Source organism: Bos indicus, chromosome 15 (genome assembly GCF_029378745.1).
Source record: "Bos indicus isolate NIAB-ARS_2022 breed Sahiwal x Tharparkar chromosome 15, NIAB-ARS_B.indTharparkar_mat_pri_1.0, whole genome shotgun sequence".
NCBI classification, from domain to species: Eukaryota; Metazoa; Chordata; class Mammalia; order Artiodactyla; family Bovidae; genus Bos; species Bos indicus.
Window position 1 is genome coordinate 77,134,390 of NC_091774.1, and position 20,351 is coordinate 77,154,740.

The 20,351-nt window shown below is 55.8% G+C and overlaps 1 protein-coding gene across 3 annotated transcripts; it reads right to left on the reverse strand.

Moving 5' to 3' along the window:
- Positions 1-576: 576 nt before the first annotated feature.
- Positions 577-20,293, reverse strand: ARHGAP1 (Rho GTPase activating protein 1). 3 transcript variants are annotated; one of them, XM_070767654.1, is made up of 14 exons: positions 20,162-20,293; positions 16,215-16,396; positions 15,867-15,962; positions 14,315-14,344; positions 9,258-9,345; positions 5,049-5,180; positions 4,596-4,682; positions 4,288-4,386; positions 3,537-3,644; positions 3,381-3,457; positions 3,125-3,202; positions 2,648-2,776; positions 2,367-2,470; positions 577-2,224 (listed from the first exon to the last, which is right to left on the reverse strand). In XM_070767654.1, exons 2-14 carry the CDS (start codon positions 16,345-16,347, stop codon positions 2,036-2,038), a joined length of 1,350 nt encoding a protein of 449 aa, XP_070623755.1. In that variant the 5' UTR covers positions 16,348-16,396; positions 20,162-20,293; the 3' UTR covers positions 577-2,035. The 3 variants fall into 3 exon arrangements, with proteins under 3 accessions (XP_070623755.1, XP_070623756.1, XP_019830583.1); XM_070767655.1 differs by having other exon boundaries at positions 16,215-16,414; positions 20,162-20,255; XM_019975024.2 differs by lacking the exon at positions 14,315-14,344.
- Between the last annotated feature and the right edge of the window lie 58 nt (positions 20,294-20,351).

Sequence of the window (20,351 nt, forward strand, 5' to 3'; positions counted from 1 at the left end):
TACATTGTATTAGGTATTCTAAGTAATCCAGAAATGATTTAAAGAAAAGATGTATGGAGGTTATATTGCAACTACTGTGCCACTTTATATATGGGACTCACGCACCCTTAGATTTTGGTATCTCAGGGTGGGGGTGGCTGGAACACATCCCCCACATCTAGAAAGGACAACTATATTTCTGATCTTCTGAGACACGAAGCGACAGTCTCAGTGGTGGGACCAGTTGCATGACAATTACCAGTCAGAGCTGGTTACGAGTGATGGAACCAGGATTCAAACCCCGGTCTGACTCCAGAGCTCGTGCTGTGGTCCACCACAGTCCGCTCTGTTTGGGGAACAGAGGTCCTGGTTAATAGGATATAGCGCTTGGGGGCCAGCTGGAATGCAACAGGTGCAGAAAGAATGGAAGGTAAGCCTGGAAGACAGAAAGCTGGCTTCATACCAGCAGGATGTGGAAAGGGTCAGACGGACGGGGCGGGGGCGTCCTGCGGCCCCTCTGCCCCTCTGCCACTACCCCACACTGCACCTCCCACCCGGTTCTGAGCCTCCACGCCCACTTCTATGATCAGCCAGATGCAAAGTTTTCCATCTCGATTTTTACTGAAATATAAAAAGTGCAAAGGTAAAATACACGATTGGTGCCAAGGAAGCCATTAAGCATGAATGTGAACGCTTGATTCACAGCACAGGTCCCCGCATCCCCAGGGTAAAGACTAGTGGTGAGGGCGGGGGACAGGAGAGAGACCAAACAGATCCACGAGGCTCCCCAGTAAATGGGATGGTGAGCAACACCTGATATACAAAGGAAGGTAGACAGCAGAAGCCTGGGCCTGGCCTGGAGACACAGTGGCTGGCAACAGCCACATCCGTCCTTGGGGGTCCTGACACGCCAGTGTCCTGGGGACAGAGCCCAGTGAGGTCAGGGCCCAGGCCACGCCCAACTCGCAGATGGGGCAGGGCTGGTCAGTGAGGCCTCCACGGTGTGGGCTCTGACCGAGGCCTCAGGAAGGAGGTTCACCAGGAAGGGACAGCTGGAAAGAGGGGCCTCCGCCATTACCAGGTCCTGGGGGAGGCTGCTAGAACTTACCTGGCAGGGGCCAATCTAATCAGCAAAGTCTCTACCCAGCCCCTCCAGGAGTCCGCAACTGGAGGAAGGAACCACCAGCCATCTGAGGCCCTGAGTCAGCCAGCAGGGCCCCCCCTGTGCCTCCACAACAGACGAGGCCAAGGATCTGTCCAACTGGGGAGGGAGGAGAGGCAAGGCGGGGCATGGGCGGGGCGCTGCTGGTCACCGGTCTGACCGGACCCTAGGGGACTGCCGGGCTGAGAGTGGGGCTTCTCTTCTGAACAGAGGCAGGGACGCAGCCCTGTCACCCAAGCTCCCAGTCCTGGCAGGAGAACCAGGGGGGGTGAGGACGCCCTGGGGGGCAGTACCATCTGGGAAAGGCGGACCCAGGATGTGCGGAAGAGAAGGCCGCTGTGGGACTCCAGCCTGCTGTCCGTTCACTGTGGAAGTGCCAAAGGCTGAGCCGTAAGAGGGAAGATGACAGGAACAGGGTGCTGTCATCTGGGTGCTCCCTGCACCCAGACAGGGAGGAGCCTCAGCAGGGCCAGTCCAACCAGCTTAGCCTTTCTTTCCCCAGCAGGCAGAAGGGGGAGGACCAGCCCCGGCTACCAGCCCAGCCGGCAGTGATTCTGGCATCTCCAGTTGCCAGGGAGAGAGGCAGGAGGAAGCAGGGAAGTGGCTGCTGGAGCCAGCTCCACAGAGCCTCGCAGGAGCCAGGGACCCAAGGAGGCAGTGAGAAGAATAAGGCGAAGAGACAAGGTCTTGTGGTTACAGTGAGGCCTCAGGGCCGGCCAGGTGGGCCAGCCAGAAAGGGAGGAGGAGCTGTCTGGGGGTGGGCTCCAGCTTCCCTCTCCTAGGGGACTCAGAGCCCCTTTTCCGGGCAGGATCCCCTGGCTCCGGTAAGGCTGAAGCCAGGAGGGAGAGTCCAGAGTGGGGGCTGCCGGAGCAGGGGGCGGGCGGGGCGGGCACTCAGAGCCCCTTGGCATCGGGGCTAGGAAAGAGCTCCCCTTGGTGATCCAAGAGGAACTTAGTGAAGGTGTTGATGGGATTAATAGCCTTGAGGGTGATGGCGGCGTCCTTGGCCCATAGCAGGTTAGGGCCGAAGACGACGGCCAGGTTAGTGTTGGTCATCTTGTTCTGGTCAGAGAGGGCCGAGATCTGCGGGAGGAACGGCGGGGTTGGAGGGGGGAGCTGCAGCCGGAAACCACAGACCCCTGCCTCCCGCGCCGGCACCCAAGTCCAGGAGCAGCGCCCCCCACCCCCACTCCAGAGGAGCGGAGAGGCCGGCCCCCAGCCCTACCTGCACGAGGAAGGCAGTGAGGAAACGCAGCACCAGGTAGTTCTCCTCAGGCAGCGTCTGCAGGGCCTGCAGAGTGGCCTTCACCCTCTGACTCTCGTCGATGTCTGTGAGGAACGGGCGCCTGGGTCACACGGGCCCATGGCCAGACTGGTTCAGGAAGCCCCATCAGAAGGCTTCGAGTGAGACCCCCAAACAGACTTTTCCTGGGCGGACAGGCGCGCTCTGAGGCCAGCTGCGACCCCACCCTGCGGACGCTGGGGAGGGAAGAGGGGGCCACTCACTGAGGAAGCCCACCACGTGCGAGTAGAGGTCAAAGGTGAGCAGGGGCTCGGGGAGCTCGCGGAGGAAGGTCTTGAGGATGACAGCCGGCAGGTGCAACTCGTTGTACTGCTCGAAGTCCACAGACAACCCTGGAGACGTGAGGGCGGGGCGCGGAAAGGCGCTGGGCGGGGCCCGGAGCCCAGCAGCCAATCCTGGCCGCCCCCTTGATCACAAGCCCCGGCTCCCACGAGACAGGGGCACAGGGCCGGCTGTCTGCCGAGTGGGGCCCCTGAACACACACCACGGCAGTTCCTCGCCTCCCTCCAGAAACCTCATCTAGGAGGAAGTGGGTCTGGGACAAGCAGGCAGGAGTGAGACCCGTGTAATCATACCAAATGCCAAAGAAACCACACACACACACACACACACGCGCGCGCGCGCACACACACGATCTGCACCGGCCCTCGGGGTTCAGCACATCTCTGGGGGCCACTCACCCATGTTGTACTTGTGCTGAACTTCCCGGACAACCTGGGTGTTGGCCGACCTCCGGAAAATCCCCTCAGTGGTGAGAGCTGGCAAACGGCCAGGCCTGGTGAGTCTCAGAGCTCTGGGGCGCCGTGTGGAATCCCCCAACCCCTTCCGCGCACCTTGGGCTTCCCATCCGGGTCAGGGCGGGTACTGGTGCACGTGGGACCCCACCCAGCCCTGCCCCGCAGCTCCCCGAGGGCGGAGGGTGCGCCGGGCACTCACCGTGGGCCCGCAGGTAGGCAACGGTCTCCCGCAGCACAAGCGGAATGGGCTGCTGCTCTGGGTTCTTCTCCCGAAGCCTGTGGGCACGAGGTTGTGAGGGCCCTGCCGCCCTCCCCGCCCCGGATGCCAGCCCCACCCCACCTTTCGCGTACTCACTGCTGTAAGGAGACCCCGAACTGCTGGTTGGGCAGAGGGGGCCGTGGTGGCATGGGCTTGGGGGCGGTCGCGGGGCTCTTCTGTGTAGACTTGAGGAAGTCGTCATACCTAAGGGAGCAGTGGGGAGGGTCGGGCCCCTGACCTGGCTGGGCGGTCACTATGGCAACTCTTGTGTGTCAGACACTGGGCTGCCTTACATGGGTGACCTTATACAGTCCTCCAACCAACCCAGCTTTGCCCAGGAGCAAGTGAAGACTTCAAAAAGACTCATCACACGCAGGGAGCTGAGCTCCCCCTGTCAGACGGCAGCTTCCCACTGGCTCTCTGTTTTACACAAGGTGTGTCTGTATCTCAGGGCTACTCTCTCACCTGTCCACCCCTCCCCCTCCCCTACTCTGTCCACCAGGGAGGAAGGCTCCAGGGTGAGGGAGCTGTACTGTGCACACAGAGTGTATTCACGTGGCCGTACAACAGAAAGGAGCACAACATTGTAAAGCAATTACACGCCACTTAAAACTAAAAAAAAAAAAAAAAAAAGATTCAGTGACATAGCTTCTCAGTGGCAGATATGGGACCTGAACTCGCTCACTCTGACCCCAGGTACTGCCTCTTTCTCATTACATCTGCGTCCTCGGTGTATCCGGGGGGTCTCAAGGCTGCTTCTCCCCTTGGCCGGCACGCTCTCCCCACACAGGCATGACCTGCATGTAGAGTGCCCGCTGGGCACACACAGCCCCAGTCCCGGCCTCACTTGAGCACTTGGCGGGGGATCCCCAGTTGCTCCAGCTTCACATGCTCGCTCAGCTCGCTCAGGTAATTCACGTAGAAGATCTTCTGCCCGAACTTGAAGCTGTCGGTGGGACAGAACACATGTGGGTCCAGGGCGGGCCGGCTCCAGCAGGCCTCCATGCACTCTCAGCGGCCCAGCACTCTCAGCGGCCCACCCGGGTCAGGCAGAGGCCTGACCAGTCTGTCCCCAGGATGGGTGGCTTCCTGGGGACCTGCTTCACAGCACACAGTGGGGCATGAGAGACCAGGGCCCGCCCTGGACCCACACACCTAATGATGGGCTTAAAGAGGATGAGCAGGGTCTTGATGAACATGGTGGGGTGCACGATGTACAGAGCCTTGATGTTCTTCTTGTACCTGCAGAGACAGAACAGGCGCTCAGGGGACAGGCAGAGCTGGGCCTTGATGTGCGTTTCCTGACTCGATGACTCGAGGTAGGCCTGCCAGGTTAAGTGCCACTGCGGCCCTATTTTACACATTAGAAAACAGGCTCGGAGAGCTTAAGGAGCATGAAAGGTCATGGAGGGAGTCAGCAGAGAAACTGGGATTCAAGCCCAGGCCGTTCCAAGTTGGGAGTCTTAGTGTTCCGTCTACCCAGGTCGGGGGGCACCTGCCTCCCCCGGGGCATGGAATACACACTCCTGCCCAAGCAGAGGGCAGCCCAGCATAGGGCAGAGGTGCTGGCCCCCGGGCCCTGGAGCTTCCCCCGAGGCCCCCACCCACTTGCGGTCAAACTCCCGGTAGGCATCCCGGAGCCAGCTGAAGGAGGGCTTGTTGTCGCTGGTGAGGCCGTGGTGTAGGTAGAGCAGCGTGTAGTCGCTCTCCACGTACTGGTCCAGGGTGTGCTTGAGGTACCTGCAAGGGACAGCCCCACTCAGGCCTGCTGTGTCCGCAGGGGAGGCCCGGGTAAGACAGACCCCGTGCCCCAAGAAGCTGCCCCCTCCGCCGCCCCCGCGGCCTGCCCGGTCTATTCTGGCTGCACCACTGGTTACCATGTTGTGGTGGACGAGGAACAGCCGGGCTGGGCGAGGAATAACAGTAGCAACAACAGTTCTCCTGAGCACTGACCAGAAGTCAGGAGACCAGGACTCCTACTGGAGCCACCTCACATACCTCCAGTCAAAATGGTAACAGTCTTTCCCCTCACGGGACTGCTGTGAGTCAATGATGATGGCGGTCACCATTTGTCAGGATTAAGCTTTCAGTGTCTACCGAGCACTTGGCATACACTATCTCACGCCTTCCTCATTATAATGGAGGCTGACACTATTCCCCTCTTACAAGTGACAGCAGTGAGGCTCAGAGAGGTCAAGCTTGTGGGAGAGCCTGGAGGTGAACTGACTCCCAAGTTTGGCCATGTTGACCATGGGACAGGTCTGCCTTTTACACCTGCTGGGCTGGCTGCGGAGCACTGTAAAAGGGGATCAGAGTGGACAGAGGACCTTCTCTCCTGCTCCAGTGTTTTTTCTGGACAGCTTGTGGACCAAGGACCCACAGTTCAAGTTCCCAATCCTCACAGCACAATACCTACTATCTAATACAAACACACAGGTGGCTGCTGGGCTCATCTGAGGTGGGGAAGTAGGAAGTGAATGAATATGAATTCCAGAGAGGGAGAGGAGCCCTGGGGAAAACCCTTGTCCTGCCTGGCCTACAGCTCCCAGGTCCCAGGAGGAACGCTGCTCCATGTGGGGAAGCTGGGCACACAGGAATGCTAAGGGCTTCCAAGGAGACGCAGGGAAGGAGGAAAGGAGCCGGGAAAAGTGGCCAAGGATGGGACTAAGTGCCCAGACACAATCTGACCTAACCCAGAGAGGATAACCTGAACGCTGGTCCACGGGTGCCCGGCTGGGACAGCACTGGTGGGCATGTGGGGTGCCTGATGCCGGACTGATTATCTTAATTCTGATCATCATCACTGCCCAATAATTTACCCCTTATACACACTGAGCACTTGGCAAAAAAAGCTGTCACATAAAAAGAGGGCATCTCACAACTGTAAAACAGCAAAAGTTAGGGACTTCCCTCGTGGTCCAGTGGTCAAGACTCAGAGCGTCCGCTGCAAGGGGCATGGCTTCAATCCCTGGTGGGGGAACTAAGAGCCTGTGTGCCGCGCGATTGATTTATTTACAAAGACAAGTGAAACAGCAAAGGTTGTAGTGAAAATACACTCATCCTTTGATAAATGTTATGACATTTGGGAGGGCAGTGAAGTGGTGTTTATCAGAAGCTATAAAATGTTCATACTGTTTGACCTGGTAAAAATGTGTCCAGGAATTTATCCCAAGGAACTACTCAGAGATGGACAGAAGTGTTTTAATAAAAGTCTGTTCATTATAGCCTGTTTTATAATGGGGGGGGAAATGAGCAGCAAACTCAGTGTCCAAGAGTAGGGAATTGGTTAAATAAATCACAGGACACCCATAAATAGAATGCCCCACAGGATGTTTCTGCAGACAGAACCAATCTGTGAAGCCTGATGTAAGAACAGTGGTCACACTGGGGCAGTGACTGGAAGAGCAAAGAGAGGTTTGTGGGTGTGGATGACTTGGGAGTATTTAATTTTTGAAAATTCATCAAGTAGTGTACATAATGTGCTTGCTTTCCTGGACACATATATATCGATAACAATTTTTTAAAAGGATGTCCTTGAGGAATGTCTAATGCTCAGAAGATAAAAACATTATGTAATACATAAAACTAACTATAGAGTCCAATATATGTTCCAGAAAAAAAAATAGGACGTGAAATATTACCAGTGGTTTTTCTCTCTAGGTGGTGGGTTTATGGGACATTTTATTGCTCTCTGTACTTCTTCTTAATCGCTATCTACAGTTTTCTAAATTCTTGAAATCTGTGATACAGATGAATACAATAGCATTTCATGTATATTTTCTTACCTAAGGTCCACACCAACGTGGTGAAGTGAGCACAATTCTTATTTTTATAGGGCTCAGGAGAGACCTGACCCAAGCACACAGCTAGTTAATGGCAGGGCTGGAGTTTCATTGGTCTTCTGCATCCAAGCTTCAGGCACTTTCTGTTTCAACCCCCCAGATCTGACTGGACAGCTGGGAAAAGCCAAGCCTGAGATAATCAGGCTGGAAACAAGATGACAGGACTGATGCGAGATGAAAGGTTTCCTTGCCAGGCTGGGTGGAGGTGGTAAGACAGGATGGGTGTCTTCCTGGGTAAGACAGAGGGCTTCCGAAAGCCCCCGAGTAGGGGGCAGCCTTACTCGGCAAGCTGGCTCCTGAAAATTGGGTGCTTTCCCACCTTCCTCCTCTGACTTCCTCCCACTCAGACCATCATTCGGCCAGGAGTCTGTCCCATGCCTTGCCAGATGCTGAGATAAAACCAGAGAGGAGGGCATGTGAGTCAGCCCCCCCTCAGGCAGGGGTCCCTGGCCTGTTCCTGGCTGGGCCGCAGGACAGGCCCGGGCAAGGCTCTGCCTGCCTGCGCGGCTCAGGAGCCCCAGGAGGAGGGCTCCAGAGACTAGAGGGAAAGCAGTCATATAGGACTGCAGAGACGCGGCCCGGCCCTGGCTCACAGGACTGCAGAGACTGTATGCCGCCACCCCCGCCCCGCCCCCACGCCTTTCTGCTGCAGCAGCCCCAGACTGTCCCTGACCCCACACCAGCCCCTCCACATACACAACCGTTCAGGACCCCCAAAGAGCTGGTAAGGGCAGGGCAGATATTCTCAACCGAGCGGAGTGCTTTGAAGTGGTCGGGAAAGGAGTACAAGATGGGAATCGGTGCACACACGGAGGAGGAGCCTCAGGAGGAAGGCAGCTATGGCCTTGCCTCCACGGGTCCTGCACACACGCGCTGTGGGCCCAGCGCACGCCTGGTGGGGGCCCAAGGACCCACACTTACCAGAACAGAGCCTGTCAAACTTCTGCTTTCAATCAGCCTTCGAACTTGCCCCCGGAGATTTCCAGACCAACCAGAGCTATTTCATCCATTTCGCTATCAGAACCCACATACGTACAGAAGTCATTTCACCAGATGTGGCACAAAATACAATTAATGGTAATTATTCATGTAAATGGTGAACAACTGTAACCGCCTCAGACTGATCATCATCTTAATCAGGCCTCATGTTTGGACAGTATCTGACTTTTCAAAGTATTTTCCCAAGCAGTATCTCACTCCTCCTAGGAACAAGAGCTGTATCATCCCCTAAGAAAAGTGAAAAGAAGCTGGAAGAGATGAAGACATTTGCCAAGGTCACGCAGATGGCTTCCAGGACTAGAAACCAGGTCTGATTCCTAGCCCACCCCACAGATGTCAAATGGCTCGCTGAGGAGCTGCAGCTCGTGACGCCTGTGCGCCCTGGAGCCCGTGGTCCGCAGTAAGAGAAGCCCCGGCGAAGAGAAGCCCTCGCTCACTGCAACTGGAGAAAAGCCCGCACAGCAACGAAGACCCAGCACAGTCGAACTTCAATAAAATTATTAAAATAAAAAAACAGGGCTTCCCTGATGGCTCAGTGGTAAAGGATGCACCTACCAATGCAGGTTGCACACCTGGTCTGGGAAGATCCCAGATGCCACGGAGCAACTGAGCCCGTGTGCCGCAACCACTGAGCCTGTGCTCTAGAGCCGGGAGCCGCAGGTACTGAGCCCACGTGCTGCAACTGCTGAAGCCCGAGCACCCTGGAACCCGTGCTCCGCCACAACAGAAGCCACTGCAATGAGGAGCCCCCGCGCTTGACACAGAGAAAAGCCTGTGCAGCAGCCAAGACCCGGCGCAGCCAAGGACAGATAAACAAAGTGAGACAACCGGCTCGGCAGAAGAGGGGAGGCCTTGAGGGAGGTGGCTGGCTCGGTGCTCCCAGGGCAGGAAGGAGCAGGAAGAAAAACGGCCTCGCAGCAGGAGAGATCCGGGCACGCGGCCCACCACTGCCCCCCCACCCTCCGTGGGCACTCACCCCAGGAGCTTGCTGTGGTCCAGCTGGTGGCTCGGGGGCATTCGGCAGGCACTGAACACAATGATCTTCCGCCCGTACTTGTCATCTCCTAGGTGTGGAGAAAGACAGAAGACAGTAAGTGTGTGACCAGCCATGAGCAGTCAGGCGAGGATCTGAAAGGGGCCAGGCCTGGAGACCCGTGCCGTTTAGCTCGGGGGCCGTGCAGACAGACCTCTGTGCAGCTGCCTGCACTCGAGGGCACGTCACTGAAGAAAGGACAGGGTGCTCTCAGGGTTGCTGACCCGGGGTATAAAAAATACAATATGACTTTCTGAAGAGTCACGCCTGGTGGAAAACAACCCAAATGTCCATCAGAGGATGGGTGGATAAAGAAGATGTGGTGTCTCTGTGCAGTGGACTGCTGCTTGGCAATAAAAAGGCAGGGAGCATGCATGCCACATTGTGAGTGAACCTTGACACCAGGGTGCTAAGTGAAAGAACCTGAATGGAAACATGCTGTTTGGTCCCACTTATATGAGCTATGTAGGTCAATTTGTAGCAAAGGAAAGCAAGTCAGTGGTTACAGGTGCTGGGAGGAAGGGAGACTAGGGCCTGACGCTCGTGGTTATGGGGGGTGGCACGGGGGAAACTGCGGACGAAACGATGGAACTAGACCGAGGCAGTGGTTGTACAACAGTGAGAACGTGCTGCTGCTGCTGAGTCGCGTCAGTTGTGTCCGACTCTGCGACCCCACAGACGGCAGCCACCAGGCTCCCCCGTCCCTGGGATTCTCCAGGCCAGAACACTGGAGTGGGCTGCCATTTCCTTCTCCAATGCATGAAAGTGAAAAGTGCAAGTGAAGTCGCTCAGTCGTGTCCGACCCTCAGTGACCCCATGGACTGCAGCCCACCAGGCTCCTCCGTCCATGGGGTTTTCTAGGCAAGAGTACTGGAGTGGGGTGCCATTGCCTTCTCCAGAGAATGTACTAAACACCACCAAATTAAACACTTTAAAACCGTTAATTTTACATTATGTAAATTTCACCATAACTAAAGAAAACAAAACAAGTCACAGCCGCCAAAGCAACTGCCACACATCATCTTATAATTCCACGCTTATCCCAGAAGCACCCGCTCTGAACAGCCTGTATGTGAAAAACTTCTTGGAGCCACCTTCTCAGAAAGCCTGGAGCCACCGAGGAAATCAGTCTGATGACTTAATAGTTATGTCTTTGTCTTGACTACTAACAGCACTTTCTGATTTTTACTATCAGAACTATTGGCCACAGTTGATTGATCTCTGGACATTTCTACAAATCATTTCTTTCTCCTTAAGGATATTCTAAAGAACGTGGAGTTCGAAGGAGTTTATGATGCTTTGGAAAAGCGCTCATGGTGTCCCTGAGGGATGTCTGTCCAAAATGAGTCACTATTTCATGGTCTGACCATCTGGCCTTGTCATGAAGCCGGGGAGCTTCTGAGACATGAGACAGCCTCCCAAGGTGAGACGCTCTTCCAGGGTGTGGACCAGGGACCCCAAACAAAGCCGGGTGGGGATAAGGCTCGGCCCCCATGCCCCATGTCCCAGGGCCCTTCCCTTCATCTTTAGCCTCACACTCTCCAGAGTCACAGACCACACTCACCTAATGCCCCTCCTGCAGAGGCAAATAAAAAGCCATTTACACAGCCCACATGGCCTGTCTGCTTCTCACCTCTGAGGACTAAGGGATTCCTTGACACCTTACTACTGAGTGTTCTCCATGTTTAATGAACCATGGTCTTCATGATCCTTCTGGTCAGTGACTTAACCCAGGACTCAGTGCTTTGCCAATGCTCTGCCCTTCTGCTCAAGGCTGAGGCAGGCTTCTGGAATGTGGGCGGCATGGCCTCAGTCCCTGCTGGTGCTCTGGCTTGAGCCTGCACCTCCCAGGCTCCTAGGAGTCCGACTATCATGTCCAGCCTCTGGATCAACCCCTCCAACAATCCCATCTCCACTCAGAACACTGCCAAGCCTCTGTTGGCCCTGAAAGGTGCTAGCCAGGGCCCTCCCAGAATTTCCTGGATCAGGTTTCCCATCAGGCCCAGAGACTGGTTCCATTCTTCTTTCTAAACTGCCCCAACTTCCAGCTGTGGAGAATTAGAAACATCTACCTGCGCCTGTCTCTCCTGCCTTGACTCCCCTTTCCTCCTGAACCCCATCCTGAGCTGTGTAAAAGCCCCTCAGAAAGGCTCACAGGACTATCCAGGCTTGGCCCCATATCCCCCCGTGGCAGGCTCACACTCCACACGCTTTCAGGCCAGTGCACGGCAGGCGGCTTCAGCATCTGCCTCTCATGCCAGACAGACAGGACTTCCACCAGGCAATTCTGCTCCTCTCCGCTATCTCCTCTGAACCCTTAAGACTCGTCCCAAGCAGAAGCCTGTGTCTCTCCTCCTTCCCTGGGGCAGGCCAGGGGCAATTCCCCGCGTGAACTGTCACCCGTCTTTGTCACGACGATTTGACTCTCCTGTATAACTGTCTTCGTGTCTGTCTCTTCTGGGGGTGATGAGCAGCTCACAGACAGGTGCCACTGTGTCAGTCTTTGAATGTCCAGGGCTGGTCCAGAGCCCAGCAACGTGACGGGGATTCAGGAAGCGCCGGTCGCCTGGCACAGGTCAGCCCGGCACAGTTCTATTTCTGAGTTTGCTCACAGTGCTATCTGGGTTATGAGACTGCTCTAGGCAGTTTCCCAAAGCGCAGGGCAGACTTTCTCCAGACTTCACAAGCCGAGATCCTTCTGCAAGCGTTCCTGAGGAGGAGACGGTGCCGCTCCATCCAGCAGGTCTGTTTTGAAGGAGCAGGTGTTACCTGTTCTCCTTCCCAGCCTGGCCCAGATCCTGAGGCGCTGGGTTCCTTCACGGCCAGCGGCGGGTGGCTCTGCTGCCTGCTCTGATTCACTTCCCACTGACTCCGACAGAAGGAAGAGCAGGCTGGCAGGGGGCAAGGACGAAGGTTAGACTTGTGTACAGTCGGGAGCTTAATAACCCCTCGGCCTCCTACTACGAGCCTGTGGCTGGGGGAGGGGGGAGGGGGAACGCATCATCTCTCTACTCTTCTCTGAATAGAGGAAATACCCAGGGTGCAGGGGGAATGCTGGGAGGAGCATCGAGGATTCTGAAAGACTGTCATCACTGCCTTCCAACAGTAAGGTAACCCTCACTGGCTGGTGAGTGCAGCAGACCCAGGTTCGATCCCTGGACCAGGAAGATCCCCTAGAGAAGGGAATGGCTACCCACTCCAGTATTCTTGCCTGGAGAATTCCACGGACAGTGGAGCCTGGTGGGCGGCAGCCCATGGGGTTGCAAAGAGTTGGACGCGGCTGAGTGACTGACACACACACACTGGCTGGCAGACTTGAGGACTCTGGCAGGGCGGGAGGTCTGAGCTCACAGGGCCCTGGGATTTAAAGAGCTGGTAACAGGTTAAGCAAGCCGCTGAGGCGAGAGGCCAGAGGCCTGTGGTTCCACCACTCAGCTGCCCCAGCACCTTGTAAATGGGACACTGGATCCTGAACCGGGGTTCCACCAATGGGCACCCACCAACGCCATGATGTTAGAGAAAAGATATTACCAGTCCATGCATGTGTTTTCTGCAAAAGAGGGCCATACCTTTCATATCCCCAAGGAGGCCGCCTGACCACTTCAAGAACCACTTCACTGGACTGTATGATCCGTGAAAGAAGGAGTGTACATTTTTCCTCAATGAATCCTCAATGCTGACTACTGGGCTTGTTCCAAAGTAAATGTTTTACAAACGCAAGTGAAGTCAGGATGGGGATGAGGGACAAAGTCGGGGGTAGGGGGGCGGTCAGGGAGAGACTGGGTGGCAAGAATCTCCGAGCAGCAAGGAACGAGACGTGGGTAAGCCCCAGGCCCAGGGCCTGCCCTCTCCTCCTTGGAGTGGAGCCCCAGCTGCCCAAGTCCTGGGTAGCTCGGGCATCTGCCAGTAGGCAGGGTAACTGCTCCTCCAAGGCGCATGCATAAAAAAGGCCTGGGAGTCCCCTCTTGATCTCAGAACAGACTTCTACCCTGGAGACTGAAGGGAAAGAAGAAGCTGTGTCCCCAGAGCACTGAGGGAGAGGGCTCAGAGGGCGGGCCGGGCACTTGTGGAACAGCGCCAGGAAAAGACCAGCCGCCTGAGAATGAAACCTCTGCCTTCCCCAGACACCGATCAGGAACTTCCCAGGGGAACCTGGGGGCTAGTCAGCCACAGCGCGCCTCCTCCAGCAGGCATTCTGGATGGGCCGGACCAGCACCCTCCCACAACCTGAGAGCAGGCAGCCGAGGAGGTGGGAGGTGGGAGCTGGGGCACGTTTGCACAAAGGTTAAACTGCCGGCGATTCTGCAAGCCAGCTGCCATCACTGTTGGTGGCTTGAAATCTGCTATTGGCAGGTAGAAACTGAAAATGCTACAAATAGTACAGTAACAGTTTTGGGGTTTTTTTTTCCTTTCTGGAGGACCAACTATTAAACATTTACCAGCACGCCACTGGAAAGAACCCATGTGGACCAGTCAGCTTTGACTGTGGAGCATGCCAGCAAGGACAACGGAGGACTGCAGAGGAGCTGGGGACGTAACGCACTGCCCCTTGCAGGAGGGGCTCCAAGGCCAGGAAACGACTCCCTGGACGTTCCCATAGTCTTCATCAAACAACTCTTGCTCGGGCAGTGCCAATCTGAACGCCTCTCAGCACTCAGAGAGGCACACGCACGGGGGATGCCCCCTGAGAGGGGCCCCGAGCCAGCACTCAGGCCAGGCCACGGCTCCCAAGCAGCCCCAAGACCCGCCGTGGACAGGGCCTCCTCCCTCCTCTGGGGCACCGTGCCCTTGGGGCTCTGCATGTGTCCCTGCACAGCTCCCACGCTGTCAAACCTCCTATAATCCTCTGTGATCTCCACCCGGCCCCCACCGGCACCACCAGCTCCCAGCTCCTGGGAGTGGGGCTGCAATTAAGCTGGCCCCACCTGGCTTCCACCAAGAGCCCTTCTTGATCCACAGCCCAGAGAAGGCCAAGCACGGAGAGCCAGCAACACACCTACCTGGCTGGGCCCCCTCAGGCTCATCACACCCTGGAGAGACAGAAACAAGTTGCCGCTCGGCTCTCGAGGGTCACATCCGTGGCGGGCTGGGGGCAGCCTACCCTGCTGTGCCGGTGAGTTGGGCACATGCGCCAGGAGGAGGTCAGGAGACAGACTCCTTCACATCAGACACTCCCAACCAGGTCCATCTCCTGGAGCGGGGAAAATTCTAAACCTTCAAGGGACCCTCCTGTGCTCAGGGCAGGACCAGATCACTAAAGAACTCTTGGCCTTGCTTAAGTAGGGCTGAGAGAGGCCACCACCAAGTTCTCTAAACCAGACCAGGGTAGGCGTCAGGGACATCGATGCCAAGGAAACTCCTTGAAACGTTAGGAACAACCCTCTCAACTTCCCCACCCCTCCCCGAGCCCAGCATTCAGGAGAGATGGGGCTCCCTGCCCCTTCCCTGTGGCCAGATGCCTCCAGGTACCCCTCGGCCAGCAAGGTGCAGGGCTCCGGGGGCCACAAGCCATCTGGCTCCCTTAGTCCACCCCAAGACCTCAGAGCAGGGCCATGCTGTCACCCTGCTTACAGCTGAAGGAAAGACAAAGGATCCTACAGTTTCAATTTCCTCCTTCAGCAGGAGGACCTTAAGGGCAGAAACAAGGTCATCAACGTCTCTGCTTCCTCCCTGCTGCAGGGGTCTTCTGGGCCCCGTGTTATGAACAGCAGGGTGGGCACTCACTGAGGCCAAGACTCTAGGGGGCCTCCACACCTGTTCTTAGCAGGTAGGACATGTGTGGGGAACCCGATGCCCCAGGAGTCACGTGGCTCCTAATTCCCGCAAGGAGGCTCTGCCATTCCAGACTTCCTTAGAGTTGGGGTTTCCCCAGAGGGACTGCCACCTCCCTGGGATTCCTCGGAATTCCTGGGGTAGCAAAGTTGACCTGAGGCAAAGGGCAGGGAGCCGCATGAACACGTGTTCAGGGCCAACTATGTTCTGGCTGTGGGCCAGGCCCTGACATACATTCATTGCCGTCATCATCTCAGCAAACCTTGTGAGGAGGAAAGGCGCTCAGAGGCAGACCTGGGAATCACACCCAGGGCTTTCAGCATGCCTCCCACACGCCATCCGCCAACGGAGACCAGGTCACAGGTCGGGAGGTGGTTGTGGGTGACCAGACCCAGCGGCCCTCACAACTGAGTCTGCTTGTTGAAAGAATGCGAAGTGCAGGGAGCTCGGCTTGGTGCCCTGCCGTGGCCGAGAGGGGCGAGGTGGGGCTGGGGGGCGGAGGGAGGTCTGAGAGGGAGGGGGTGTGTGTATACACATGCACTGATGGCCGATTTCTGTGGCTGTATGGCAGAAACCAGCGCAACACTGTAAAGCGATCATCCTCCGATTAAAAAACAAAAAACAAAAATAAAGTGAACTTGAAAAGAAAAAAAAAATGGTACATGGAACCGGAAGAGCTCCCCAGTCAGGGGTCATGCCTGGCCCTCCCCTGCAGCCCCTTGCCCTCAGGCAGAAGGGGCTGGCTTCCTTAAGTGCGGGCTGGGGGGCAGGGGCGCTCACCTGCCACCTCCACGATCTGGTGCCGGGCGATGTCGTAGTAAGGGTCATCCCACTTCAGGTGTGTGACAGGCTCTGGGGAGCTGCTCTTGGAGTCATCTGAGGAACACGGCAAAGTCAGGGGATGAGCCGGGGGCTGCGCTAACGTCCCCCTCTGAGATCCCTGCTCTCTGGCCCTTTCCCAGGTAAGGCCTGTGCCCCAGCCCCACCCTCATCTGATTTGACCTGCTCTGATGGGGGCTGATCTGTTTGCCCCCACCTCGTCCTCCCAGGGTCTTCCTTCCACAGGAAGTGCGGGGGAGTCTCCCCTTCTAAGGCACCCAAAGGCTGCTGACATTGGGCTGCGCCCACCTGACTTGGGAAAGTCGGGCATTTCGTCTGAGGGCCAGTTCTTCTCATCGATGGAAGCTAGCTTCAGCTGGTTCAGAGCCTGGCTGGGGTCATCCAAGGTCAGGTCGTCCTGCAGCTCTGAGAGCGGGTCCATGGCCAAGCCTGCACCCCACAGCTCCACACGGCAGAACCCACAGAGAACCCTGAGAGACAGAAGGGAGCTGGCTGCTCAGTGAGACACTCTCTTCACCCATGTCTTCTACGGCAAGCCCTCCGGCCCCCACTCTTTGCTCCCCTGTTCTGTCCCTGTTCCTCAACATCTCTCCCCCGTGCCAAGAGCGCCATGGAGTGCCTGGCTTTCCTGGCTCCATGGTTTTCTGGCACGCTGTCAGGAAAGGCAGCTGGGGCAACAGAGGGCACGGCTCAGTGCCCACCGTCAGGCCCCTCCAGCTGGATGTGGAAGGGCTGCGCCACACCCTGCACTGCCCATTGCCCCGCTGGGTCAGCCTTGCCATCCCAGCTGCGGAGGGTCGAGGCCCGTGCCCCTCTCCTTCAGGGTCACAGGGCACGGACGCCTCCCAGACCCCAGTAGTTATGGGGAAAAGATTGCGCAAGAATCTAAGGAGCACAGGGTTGCTCCAGATCCCTGCCTGAAATGGGTCAGCTGTGGTCCTGGGAGCAGGAGGTGGCCAGAGGCAAAGGAAAAAGGCCAGAGCCACGGGGCCCAGCTGGGTTTGCCCCAGAACAGGATCGAGCAGCAGGAAATGCAATCTGCCTGCCAGTCACCACGGACAATCTGCAGGCTCCTGGAGGCTCCCAAGCCCACTCTACTCTGTGGGGACCTCCTGATGCTGGTTTCAGACCACCTTAAGGATCGGAGGGTACAGGTGGGGGAGGAGGAAGCCCACGATACCCAGAGTGCAGAGACCCGGGAGGTGGAGACCAGCACAGCGGCTGCCACAGGCGGGCAGGGAGAAGAGCCAGCTCCGACGCTGGGTCTGCTCGCGTCTGGGGTCTGGCCTTAGGGACGCGGCTGCATGCAGCCTGGAGGCAGCACCTTCTGCCCTCGGCCCTGACGAGAAGTTCACCCCTTCTGCCTTCACCAGCTCACCAGATGTGTGAGGGAGGGGAGTTTTAATTCAACCCATTCGGCCAACCCCGCAGGAGAGGCTGCTCTAAGTCCACTGCATTCCTGGAGCCCCGAAAAATGACATATATGGTCAGAGACTCAGCAGGGCAGATAAGGAGTGCAGACAAGACCCAGACGCGGGTAGGGGAGAAGAGGCGAGAACTGTGGGCCCAGATCCAGACCCTGGACACCTCTGAGCAACGTGACAACCTCCTGTGCACGTCTTGGCAAAGATTCTGGATGGCAAACCAGCAGCTCCCTACTTCCTTATGTAGCAACAAACTAGCAACAACTACCCTGTTACCAGAGCAACCACACTGCTTCAGTGGTAAAAGCTCTTTGAAGGTCTGAAGCCAAAACTGAGCTGCCAAACAACTCCCCTGCCCCACCCAAAAAACACACACCACAACTTCTTTTTCTTCCTCTTCCTGTCCTCTGGCCTTACCTGCTACCCTTATTCACTGCTTATCACCAGAGCAAAAGTCCCTTTCCACAAACACAAGAAAGATGTCCTTTCTTGTTTGGGAATGCATTTCTCCCACTGAGTGCCGCTGTACCCCTCACCCCAGCTCCCCATTCCGTTTCGACCCTCCAACACCTAATTCAGGAATAAGCATTGCCCCAGCATTCAGCCAGGAGGCTGTGAAGGCTCCCCCAGGGAGACCCCTCTCGCCAGGTAACAGGGACAGAATGCAGCTCACAGGAACCCTCTCCAGGCCTGAGCCTTCTCTCCATCCCTTCTGCTGGGTTATTGCCCAGACACCAAGCGTTCCTTCAGCCCTGCCCCCAGCTGTTCCAGAGAAGTCTTCCTGCTCACGGTGGGTATTTGATGCTGTGAAAAAGGCATGGAATGAGATACACCAAGACCTGGGCCATAGAGCTGTGTGGGTCACAAAATGCTGAGCAAGTCCTCTTCCTATCTAGGCCTAATTTCCTCATCTACAGAAGTGAAGGTTCCTCCTAGAAATATAATTGTCCAGTGTTCTAAAATACTTATGCAAAAAAAAAAAAAATAAATAAAATACTTATGCTAAAGTGGACAACAGGATTAGAAGAAACAGCTGGGAGTTGAAGTATGTATGAGGGAGGGAAAGGGACACTCTCTCAAAGGGAGATGAGCTTAACCCCACCTCTTCCAGTAACTGTCGCATTTTGCCAGTTCTTCCAAACTGACCTCTCCCCTGCCCCATAACCTCCTTTTCCAGCACAACTAATCATTCTTGTTTCCTCCTCCCAGCCAGTCCGGCCTCTCTCATCACTTTCCAACCAACAGCTCTTGCCCAAGTGAGCCCAGAAGCTCAGCTCCCATTCAGTGGGAGGGGAAGGGAAGCTAGTACAGGGAAATTGGAACATAAAATAGTGGAAAAAAAGTATCCTGGCTGCCCAAGACTCCTGTCACTTACAAGTCCTGCACCACTCTGCAAAACACTCTTTTTGTTGTTATTTAGTCACTCAGTCATGTCCGACTCTTTTGTGACCCCACCAGGCTCCTCTGTCCATGGGGATTCTCCAGGCAAGAATACTGGAATGGGTTGCCATTTCCTTCTCCAGAGGATCTTCCCAACCCGGAGATGGAACCCATATCTCCTGCATTGCAGGTGGATTCTTTACCACTGAGCGACCTGCGAAGCCTTTACTTTCAGAGTAAATTTTCCCTTCTCAGTTGGTAAAATGTTGAACTTTACAAAAATCTTCAAGAATCATTTTAGGCAGAAGTCCTGGAGCTCTCTGAAATTCTGGAGAAATTAGTGGCTTTTTCGCTCAGCAAAATCAGCACATGCGTGAAATCTTGCATGAAATTTAAGGGATTCACAGGCCCTGTTTAAGAAAGCCTGCCTGACCTACTCAAAATTACATTTGGCACAGAGTAGATGCTCAGTTATTTTTTTGAGTAACAGAACAAGTCAATTTGTATCCTAAGAGGAAAAGGGAACCAACCATCCATGAGCTGGATACAAATTATTTTTTCACAACAGCACCAGTGAGGTTATGTAAAACAAGAGAGGTATGTAAAACCCATTACAGTTTGAGAAACCTCTATGGGGTCGCACGGAGTCGGACACGACTGAAGCGACTTAGCAGCAGCAGCAGCAGCACCAGAAAAAAAAAAAAAAATAATAATAAGGCAATTGCTTAGGGTCATACAGCAAAGTCAAGATTCTAATCCATGTCTACCTTAAGGTGGTCCCTTTGTGCAGGTCAATTCCTTCAATACTTCTCTAAGGGACTGTTATTCAAGCGATTCTCAAAGTTCTACAAAAAGGGCAAAGTAAAGCTTCTTCCCTAATCTCCTCCGTGGATAACTGGAATAAACAACATGAAATCGTATTCTCTGGCGTTGGGATCGCCCTCCTAGGTGGGACTCCAGAACTGTGAAAATGCAAATCTCACAACACAGCGGCAAAACTTCCAACTACAATCACATCTGCACAGAAACTCATGGTTTACCAAACCTGGCTTGGGTTTAAGTATCCCATGTCACGAATACGAAAATGTAATTTGCCGAGAAATGGCAAAGGTGGAATACTTCTTCCCCCAAACCTCTTGGTCTTTGTGCTTGCCCAGCTGGGACCAGGGAGACTTCCCCTTCCCACAAGCTTGCTCGATGACAGCCAGCGAGGCGGCCAGGAACGAGGAAGTAAAGTCCTCTCACTTCAGATCCGAGTGAAGCAAAGCCCGCGCAGCGGGAAGGCCAGGTTCCCAGGCCCCACTCCATCCTCGCTCCCTTCCGCGGTTCTGCTCCGATCCTCCCCATCCGAACCCCCTTCCTTCAGAAGATCTGACCGGTCCCTTTCCTGCCCCCGTCACCCCCAGGGAGACCCAGCACCCCGCAGCTCACCGTGGAGGGGCACCGCTCTCCCTGCCACGCCTGTCAAAGATCTGCAAACATCCGGCTCTTCTGTCTCACGGGGAACCGCCCCCTCCCAGTCCCTTCACTCCCCAGCCACTTCCGCCACACCTCCAACCCACTTCCGACCTGCCGCCGGGTCCCAACGAGGCCTTCGCGGAAGCTCCTCCCCTTCCGTACG

Excerpts from the sequence above, each read along its gene's own strand:
- ARHGAP1 (XM_070767654.1), bottom strand. The coding sequence starts at position 16,347 with ATGGACCCGCTCTCAGAGCTGCAGGACGACCTGACCTTGGATGACCCC. Across the intron at positions 3,645-4,287 it reads ATCCCCCGCCAAGTGCTCAA|GTATGACGACTTCCTCAAGT; the intron begins GTGAGGCCGGGA and ends CTGCTCCCTTAG. Across the intron at positions 2,225-2,366 it reads TCACTGCCTTCCTCGTGCAG|ATCTCGGCCCTCTCTGACCA; the intron begins GTAGGGCTGGGG and ends TTCCTCCCGCAG.